Source organism: Salvelinus namaycush, chromosome 20, assembly GCF_016432855.1.
Source record: "Salvelinus namaycush isolate Seneca chromosome 20, SaNama_1.0, whole genome shotgun sequence".
NCBI lineage: Eukaryota > Metazoa > Chordata > Actinopteri > Salmoniformes > Salmonidae > Salvelinus > Salvelinus namaycush.
This window is the reverse complement of record NC_052326.1, coordinates 254,013-264,002: the sequence shown is the minus strand read 5'-3', so window position 1 is coordinate 264,002 and position 9,990 is coordinate 254,013. Positions and strand designations below refer to the sequence as shown.

The 9,990-nt window shown below is 46.8% G+C and overlaps 1 protein-coding gene across 2 annotated transcripts; it reads left to right on the top strand.

The window, feature by feature from the left end:
- Nucleotides 1-457: 457 nt before the first annotated feature.
- Nucleotides 458-4,724, top strand: LOC120064933 (cytokine-inducible SH2-containing protein-like). 2 transcript variants are annotated; one of them, XM_039015526.1, is made up of 3 exons: nt 458-1,030; nt 3,408-3,568; nt 3,756-4,724. In XM_039015526.1, the coding sequence occupies exons 1-3, from the start codon at nt 1,011-1,013 to the stop codon at nt 4,250-4,252; spliced, it is 678 nt and encodes a 225-aa protein (XP_038871454.1). In that variant the 5' UTR covers nt 458-1,010; the 3' UTR covers nt 4,253-4,724. The 2 variants fall into 2 exon arrangements, with proteins under 2 accessions (XP_038871454.1, XP_038871455.1); XM_039015527.1 differs by lacking the exon at nt 458-1,030 and adding an exon at nt 1,994-2,289.
- The last annotated feature ends 5,266 nt before the right edge of the window (nt 4,725-9,990 follow it).

Genomic DNA, 9,990 nt, shown 5'->3' with positions numbered 1-9,990 from the left:
AGATACCTTGACGAGATCCTGAGGCCCATTGTCGTGCCATTCATCCGCCACCATCACCTCATGTTTCAGCATGATAATGCACAGCCCCATGTCGCAAGGATCGGTACACAATTCCTGGAGGCTGGAAAGGTCCCAGTTATTCCATTTTTTAAGGCATCTGTGACCAACAGATGCATATCTGTATTCCCAGTCATGTGAAATTCATAGATTAGGGTTTAATAAATGTATTTCAATTGACTGATTTCCTTATATGATCTGTAAAATAATTGAAATTGTTGCATGTTGCGTTTATATTTTTGTTCCGTGTATATTATTTGAAATAGCCCAATAGTTCCGCATACCCATTACTCAATTCTCAGAATGAGTAGAGGGCAGGCTGCAGCAGGCCTAGTGGGCGGAGATAAGCGCACCATGATTCTTGGAAAGTAGGGGGAAGGTGCAGTCTGATTCCTGGGAGAGCAGAGCAACAAGCGCAGCAATACCGCAAGGCTATGACATGACTATGGGGAATTTAGACTCGTCACTAGGAATGATCAATTTGTTTGTTTTTTTACACTGGCATTCACTGTAACATATTTCAAAAAATTAAATGTGAAGGTTTGGACTGGAGTTTACAAACTATAACAGGGTCGGTGGCAGCTCCGCATGACGTCAGAGGCGCGGGTGTGCTGAACAGTTCTCAGAATACAATTCTTGGAATTGGCGAATTTTAAAAGCCAAGCCCGCAGTCTTTCCTTCACACGCGCAGAACCCATTCTAGTGGCAACACTCATCGCACTGCTGCTCTGTATTCTCTTTGTCTAAATTATACATTTATTATGTTGCTTTTGAATTAGTTAATTACAGACAGTCTATTAACATATGGGATATTCGGACGCAACTTCTCTATTCACTGAACAGATGCGTGGGACATTCAGAACAAAATGAACACATTCCTTTGTTTCGACCGGCTTATTTTCGTTAAACCGCTGTGGAATTAGACTAGTATGGGATATTGAAGACTCACCATCATGATTCTTTGTGTTCAGGGGTAAGTTCACATTATTTTGTCCCGGTTTGATGGAAAATTACACCATGCTTAGATGTTGATATTCAAAACCAAAAGGCAAAGGCAAAAGTGTTTATTTTCGACATAATATGATCTAAAATAATTTATGGCTAGAAAACAGAAGACATACAGAATATAGTCGAATAAGATTCATGTGGGTCGTTCTTCAATTATGGTGGCATTTTTGAAGAAACAAAATATTTGGGTAGGGTACTTTTTCCCATTCTCAATAAACTAATATTGTAAATATGTTAGCTTAGTGTTTTCAAATATTGTTTTAACAGTAGGAGTATTAACACCAATGATGGTAACACTAACTATGTTTCCATCCAACCTTTTTATGCGCGTAAAGTAGTCTACATGTTGGATAACAAATGTCACGATAGGCCAGATGGAAACAGAAAATGTGTCGGTGAACTTTCCAAATGTCGACAAAACAAAATACGCTTGACATGGTGGGATCTTTTCTGTTTGTAAAATTAATTATGCGAGAAATGTCGGTAGAAACGCTTTTTACATTTGAGTCATTTAGCAGACGCTCTTATCAAGAGCGATTTACAGAAGCAATTAGGGTTACACATGGACAGATTTTCGACCTTGTAGGGTCGGGAATTCGGGTGGAAACACACCACTGGTGGGAAAATGCGCATCTTTTCTTTATGCGCATTTTAGAATATTCACATGAAAATGTGTTTCCAATTGTATGGAAACCTCATGAGAACAAATTAAACATTTTAGATTCATTAGGATTTTCTGAAATAGACGCCTCAAATGCTCAAATCTAAGGTTATCAATCCTTTACAAATCATTTACTAAAGTGATCTTAGTAATAACTTTGCTCACAATGTTAGTTCCCTTCATTTAATTGACGAACACCATGTAACACATTAGATTTAGACCCACCAGCACTTATGAAATCCTCAAACGTATGACATAGGCCTGCTCAAAGGATGTGAGAGCTAATATTTTCATTAAAGCTTTTTTGGATTATTTTCCTGTTGAAAAACAATGTCTCATGTACAAATACAGTAATGTACACACACTTAAGGGTAAACAAATGTGTTTTCAGCAAAATAGTGTTTTTTTTTAGGCACAACTGCAAACTTCATGGAGTAGGCCGTTCAAAGAGATACAAAGAGGTGCCTTCTGATGTCATCGGCCTTTCCCCCCACTCCCACTTGTGCCATGTCAGAGGACACCTGGACTGCCTATTGAGATCTGTCTTTTGTTAAGTAAATCAGGTGATAAATTAGCTGAAAAGGAGACTGGACTAAAACTCCTCCCCGGATAAAAGTTTGCCACTAGAGAGAATGCTCAAGGTCCTTGTATATCTTGGTAATCAGTGATGTTCAAGGCGCTAACACCAATGACATAATATTGAGGGACAGACATTGTACTAGTAAATACATTTTTTTGTTTGTTATTTTTATAGCCTTCTTTGTTTTTATTGATCTGTAGAATATATGAAATACTCCCGTTCACTGTCTAGCATTCAAAATAATAGATAGATATCTCGAAATCCCCAAAACATGTCACTACAACTCTACACATCACTACTGGGACAAGCCAATTTGCCAACCCTAAGTACTTTAAACAATGCATAAACATAAGGTTTTGCAGTATTAAGGATTTGCAATATGTTTTATCATTGATAAACAGTTCAATATAAACAATATAAAGTGTTTTTCCTGTGTGGCTCAGTTGGTAGAGCATGGCGTTGGCAAGGCCAGAGTTGTGGGTTGATTCCCTGTGCCACCCATATGTAAAATGTATGCACACGACTGTAAGTCGCTTTGGATTAAAGCGTCTGCTAAATGGCATATATTATATATTATGGTTGCAAAGGGACGCAAATGCCACCACATTTCAAGAACTACCCATCTAGAAAGTGTGCATGGCTATTTGTGGTATTCTCATTTGAAGTTGTTTTATGTAGGCTTGAAAATGTACATATGGGGATTCATATTATAATACTACCAATTTTAACAGTCTTAACACCTGTTACGGAGCATCTCAATCAATTCATACTCACAGTCTGTGACTGCTTGATGTGTGGGCTCTTTGTCTGGCCAATGTTCAAGGGAGGGAGGCAGGCAGCTGTCTGAGATTTAATGTAGAGAATTGAGGTTTTCCAAAGCCACCATTCCCAAATGATGAACTTGGTGCGTGCAAAAGCGATACAAAAACAAACATTTAGTGTTAGGACTATCCTCGTGTTAGGACTATCCTCGTGTTAGGACTATCCTATAACAGAGTAGTGGGAAATGTAAGGGAAGGTTAAACGTGATAGATATACTAGTGTCCCCCTACTGTTTCCTACACTTGTCCCGTGCTTATTATTGTGGTCTCTTGTTTACAGCCCTAGACCACTGCTGTCTGGTACACCCACAGAGGGCCACCTAGGAATGCGGACAGGGAGCGTCTCCTCCCCTCACTGCATTCACAGCACCTCTCCGCAGTGGGACCCCACAAAAGACCTGCGCACCATCACCAACAACACATTCTACCTTGATACCTCAGGTAATGCGAAATGCAATATTCAAAATGTGAACTCAGTCCAACAGGCTCTCTGAAACCCCATCATTGTTTCTTGTTTTAATGTTTTTCATAATTGCGTTTCAATTCATCCAGCCAACTGTTTACTACAGGCTTATCACTCAAATCTAAACCATTGAATAAGTGAATAACCTTTGACCCATCTCTGCAGGCTGGTACTGGGGAGCCATCACAGCAGGTCAGGCCCATGCAGCTCTGCAGGCAGCGTCAGAAGGGGCCTTTCTGATTCGAGACAGCAGCCATCCCCTGTACATGCTGACCCTGTCTGTTAGGACTGCCCGTGGCCCTACCAGTATACGCATCCAGTACAGTGGAGCCCGGTTTCTGCTAGACTCCAGCTCGCCAGCCCGACCCAGCCTTCTGTCCTTCCCTGATGTGCCTAGCATGGTGCAGTATTATGTGGGACCAGGGAGGAAGGTTCAGCAGGGGAAGGTAGAGGAAACTCATGGTGGCAAGCCTGCCCAGAGGACACTTCAGGAGAGCACAGTACTGCTGAAGCTCAAGCGGGCCCTGCACAAGCCCCAGGCCTTCCCCTCCCTACAGCACCTTGCACGCCTCACCATCAACTGCAGCACAGACTGTCCTGACCAACTGCCGCTGCCACGCCCACTGGTGCGCTTCCTGCAGGACTACCCCTTCCAGGTATGAGGGTCCTGTGATCTACACCCCTATGGAGGGCAGAGCTGAATTAAACTAAACCGTTCAACTAAATCTCTAGGAGCGCTGTCAGAAATTGGTCCCTGGCAGCTGGAAACCACATTACTGCACTGGTCAGTAATAAAGCCACATCGGACAAATGGTTGGTCATGAGACCATGTCTGGGAAAGAACCTTTCAGAAAATGGTGTCTCGTTTTTGTATTTCTCAGAGGGGGAAGTGGAGTTCTGCGAACCCCGCCGCATGAGATTCACTGGAAAACAAAACGTGGTGCGAACTGTAGTGTATCCCCGTGCTATGGGGGATATGCTCCCCACCCTCGTGCTGTGGGGGATATGCTCCCCACCCTCGTGCTGTGGCAGTGAATTGTTTTCCAGTGAGATGCATTTTCAATGTTTTATTTTGGTCCTTTTTTACATATCTGTACATATCCCCTTTTCTATAAAAAATAATATTCAACATGAGTCATACTGCTTCTGTCTTCAATGTCCTGTTCTCTTTTGGTGGGTCAATGGCCACAAGGAGCTTTATAGGCCTACATCCACAGAAAAAAATCTTGTTTGTTACGCAACATCAACGTCTAAAGTTACCTTTATAACAGAAAGCGACTTACACCCCCCCCCCCCCCCGGTTAAAGTGCGTACCAGAGGAGGCTGGTGGGAGGAGCTATAGGAGGACGGGCTCAGTGTATTCGCTGGAATGGAATCAGTGGAACGGAGTCAAACGTGATTTGATGTGTTTGACACCGTTCCATTTAATCCGTTCCAGCCATTACAATGAGCCCGTCCTCCTATAGCTCCTCCACTGGTGTGTACCCAGCCGATCTCCGAGGCAGAACAGGCTGGCTGGATTGAACGTGTCAGACTGAATCTGAGTCAGTGGGCGAGTCAGCGAGGGAGGAGAATGGGAATCACTTAATTCCTAGAACTATTGCATGCTTCCTGGGAGGGTGAAATTCTGAGAGGGAGGGTTCTAAGAAAAGCCTCTCAGTAATTGCCTTCAGCCTACTGCTCACTCTGACTATCACACTCACTCGCCATGCAAACACACATTAGTACCCACATTAGTGTCTCAGGTATTAGTGTCCCAGGTATAAATGTATGTATCTATGATATGTATTTGGGAGGGTTGGTGAATTTGAACTTTTGTGGGGTTTAGTGTGTGAGTACGTGGCGTGGTGGACGTGGGGGGGTTGTTAAGGCTGTAGCAGCCTGGCCTGAGGCCAGTGGAACAGGACGCTGGTCCCGGTCTTTATCTTTGTCGCACTCCCTTTTTTGAAAAATGCAGAAACGAGGCCTGTAAGGTACCAGAGAGAATATGAATCGGGGATTTCATGTGAATACGTTCCTCGATCCAGATTTTGTAAATGGAGGTATCTAACAAAGATATAGCAGTCTTTGATTTACTCCTGAACTGTTGGTGGTGTCATGATGCATGTGCACATGGTGTAACCCTTCTACACTTCCCTCTACCCACTGCTGGATGAAAGGGAAAGGGGAGGTACCTAGTCAGTTGCACAACTGAATGCATTCAATCGAAATGTGTCTTCTGCATTTAACCCCACCCCTCTGAATCAGAGAGGTGCCGGGGGGCTGCCTTAATCGACGTCATCGGCGCCTGGGGAACAGGTGTTAGGAGTTAACTGCCTTGCTCTTTTTTTTTTACCCCTTTTTCTCCCCAATTTCTGTGGGATCCAATACCACAGAAATGGGTATCCTCACTTACTCCAGGAGATCTGTAAGCACTAAGCCAACCAGCTCCTGCACAGACAGACGTGCAATCATAGCTTGATACAACGTCATGTCCCTGAACTGGGAATTCTGATGTCACAGAATGAAAGAATGTGTGTGTGTGTCTGTGTTTATTCTCCCGCACCTCAGTTTCAGGCTGGGGGACATCTTCAATGTCAGATCTCTGATATTCCACTCTTCAATAACATGCTGCACTGGCATTCTGAACACACAGCACATTTCAGATGTTCACACAATGTAGGCTACGTTATGCAATGGAATTCGTAGCCTTCCACAGAGACAGAAGAACAGGTCAAGTGCACCTTTACTGACAGTATCATGTTAAGCCTAACATGTGTACCTGGTAAGATGTCTGGTACAGAGCTTCCATGTTGGCTGTCTCTGTTCAAGTGTCAGGAATTCAGTCAGCCAGCCTGTCCTATCCAAATCTCTCTAATTTGGAGGAGAGAGGTTGAGAGTGAGATGGAAGGACAATTCCCTCTGTGGGACACAGATTGCTCTCGAGAACCCAAGGCCTTAACAATGCATTCTGCCTTATCCCAAATGTTCTCAGCTATAAGCACTGCTTGCCGGAGGGACCATGTGTATTACAACCCAGAAACTTCAATAATCATCACTTGCGATACGGTTTTCGAAACATATGGAACTTCTCTTTCATATCAGCGAGAAAGAATATTTCAAATAAAAAAGATACACTTCCCGTAGAAGGTTTGCACAGATCCATACGGCTGTGTGCCTGCAGCCGACGAGCTCCACTTCACCTACACGCGTACACACAGGTTACGCTTACACACAGGTGTTTGAGCACACTAGATGGCTAATTAGCACCGATGGTCGCCTCTGGCTGCAGTCTGTCTTCTGTAAACAAACGCTCTAACATGGAGATATGGCCGTGTGAGAACACTAACCCTAGTGGCGACCCGCCATTCAGGGCAGGTGGGGCTTCTCTGCACTTGGGTCCAACCTCAGCACATCACAGCAAGCTTCTGCCTCAACATGGACCCAGCAGAGATCACCCAGATCCAGAATACTATAACCCAAAAAGGAGCAATGCTGGGGATATCAGAGACCCTCCGGGCACTTACTGATTCCTTTCAACCACGGCCCATACCTAACCCAGGAGGAGCCCATGCCCAAGTCTTTTCGGCGTTGCCGTAGTTCCTCCAGGGAACCTACACCGGGAATCCAAGCCCAGCATTGAGGAGCCCAGTCAGCTGGGAAGCACACGTCTGAGCCCACAGGAACGTGACAGGCGCATGCGCGACGGCTGCTGCCTCTACTGCGGAGGTCTCGGCCATCTCCGTTCTACCTGCCCAGAGTTGACGGGAAACGCCGGGACTCGCTAGGACAAGGGGAGACCCTGACGAGCCGAGCAGTTACACTCCATCTACCCGGTCACCGTCTGCCACTACATTGGGACAACCATCAGCACCACATTCAACCCTTCGTGGACTCCGGGCCCGTGGATAATTTCATTGACCAAGACTTCGCCAGAGAATTACAAATCCCCTACGTGAAATGTCCCATCCCTCTGCAGATTCAAGCCCTCGATCGACGCCCCATCGGCTCCGGTCAGGTGTAATATCAGACCAAGCCCATTCTACTGCAGGTTGGGGTGAACCACTCAGAGACTCTTAGTTTTCTTTTGATCACTGCTCCCGAGAACCCCCTTATCCTAGGGTACCCCTGGCTAGTGCTACATAAGTCACTATTCTCCTGATCTACGGGACACCTACTAGACTGGGGTAAGAACTGCCAGACTAAATGTCTAAGACCCCCATCAAGAGCCTCGCTGTGTTACCTGGCATCCATTGAAGACCAAGACTTTTCCGCTCTCCCTCCCGAGGACGTCGACCTCCGGGAGGCCTTCAGTAAGAGGCAATCCGCCACCCTCCCTCCTCATCGTCCATACGAATGTGCCATAGAACTGCGACCCGGCTCCATCCCTCCCCGTGGTCGTCTGTACTCCCTCTCGACCCCTGAAGCAGCAGTCATGGACAATTACATCCGGGAATCGCTGGAGGCAGGTTTCATTCACTCTTCTACATCCCCAGCTGGTGCAGACTTCTCCTTTGTGGGAAAGAAGAGCGGAGGTCTGCGTCCCTGCATCGATTACAGAGGGCTGAACAGGATTTCGATTAAGAATCATTACCTCCTAACCTTGATGTCCGCCACCTTGGAGTTTGACCATAAGGCCCAAGTCTTCACCAAACTGGACCTCCGCAACGTTTACAATATGAACATTTAGTCATGCCCTTCGAATTATCGAACTCACCGGCAGCCTTCCAAGCATTGGTCAAGGACACGCTTAGGGATATGTTGAATCGGTTCGTCTTTGTTTACCTCGATGACATCCTGATCTTCTCCAAGACCCTTCCAGAAAAACATCCTGCACGTCCGCCGTGTCCTGAGACGCCTCCTGCAGAGTCAACTATACATCAAGACAGAAAAGTGTGAGTTTCATGTATCCCAAGTTTCTTTCCCGGGCCACATGATCTCTACCTCTGGCATCCAAATGGACCCCGTAAATGTGAGGGTGGTCACCGACTGGCCCCGTCCGGCCTTACTCAAACAAGTCCAGTGGTTCCTCGGGTTTGCCAATATTTACAGGCGTTTTAAATGCAATTTTGTTGCGGTGGCAGCGCCTCTCACGACCCTAACTCGCAAGTCCCAGAACCGTTTTTGCTGGGCCGCCGAGGCTGACAGGGCATTCGGGGAGCTCAAGGGATGTTTCACCTCTGGTCCTTTCACAGCGGAACGAGGAGAACAAGAAACTGCACCCATGTGCCTTCTTCTCCATGCGGTTCTTGCCACAACTACGTTACAGGCAACTGGGAGCAGTTAAGTGGGCCCTTGAGGGGTGGAGACACTGGTTGGAGGGGGCACCTAATCCTTTCGTGATCTGGACAGACAATTAGAACTTGGTCTCCATTCAAGAAGCCAAGTGTTTGAACGCTCGCCAGGCTAGGTGGGCTCTGTTCTTTAACAGATTCAACTTCACACTAGCCTATCGCCCAGGATTCAAGAATCAGAAAGCAGATGCCTTGTCCTGCCAACACAATGTCTCTACCAAGCAGAGGGATTCCGAGACCATCATCCCCAGCTCCCACATTGTGGCCCCTGTGATATGGAGTATTGAGACCGAGGTCCGACAAGCCCAGACCTGAGAACCTGACCCCGGTGTGGGTCCCACTAACAGACTTTATGTTCCGCGATCAGCCCATTCCCGAGTTCTACAATGGGGACACTCCTCTAAATTAACTGGGCATCCAGGGGTTAATCGGACACTGGAGTTCCTGAGGCGAGAAATTCTGGTGGCCCAACATGATTGAGGATGTGAGATCCTTCATTACGGCCTGCTCCACCTCTGCCCAAAGCAAGTCCTCATGACAACGACCGGCTGGGTTGCTCCAACCTCTGCCCATCCCCAGCCGGCCCTGGTCCCACCTGTCCATAGACTTTATCACAGGGTTACCCCCATCCCAAGGGCTTACCACTATCCTGGTGGTCGCCAATTGGTTTTCCAAGGCAGCCCATTCCATAGCCTTACCCAAGTTGCCCTCTGCGAAGGAGACCGCTGATCTCATGATTACCCATGTCTTTCGACGACACGGACTTCCCCAGGACACTGTCTCGGATCGTGGGCCCCAGTTTGTCATACGGTATTGGAAAGTCTTCTGCTCCCTGTTGGGGGTGTTGGTGAGTCTCTCCTTGGGGTTCCACCCACAGTAAAATGGGCAAACGGAGAGGGCCAACCAGGAGCTGGAGAAATTCCTCCACTGTTTTGTCTCCACCCAGGCCAGCAACTGGAGATAGTTCCTCGTCTGGGCAGTTGGAGTATCAGTTTGGGTTCCCCCCTCGTTTGCTGAACAAGAGGCCGAAGCGGGGGTGCCATCAGCCGAGGCGTTCATTTGACGATGTCGCCGCACCTGGCTCAGAGTGCGATCCTCCTTGCTCCGCTCCTCTGCCCGACACCAAC

Excerpts from the sequence above, each read along its gene's own strand:
- LOC120064933 (XM_039015526.1), top strand. The coding sequence starts at position 1,011 with ATGATTCTTTGTGTTCAGGG. Across the intron at positions 1,031-3,407 it reads ATGATTCTTTGTGTTCAGGG|CCCTAGACCACTGCTGTCTG; the intron begins GTAAGTTCACAT and ends TCTTGTTTACAG. Across the intron at positions 3,569-3,755 it reads ATTCTACCTTGATACCTCAG|GCTGGTACTGGGGAGCCATC; the intron begins GTAATGCGAAAT and ends CCATCTCTGCAG.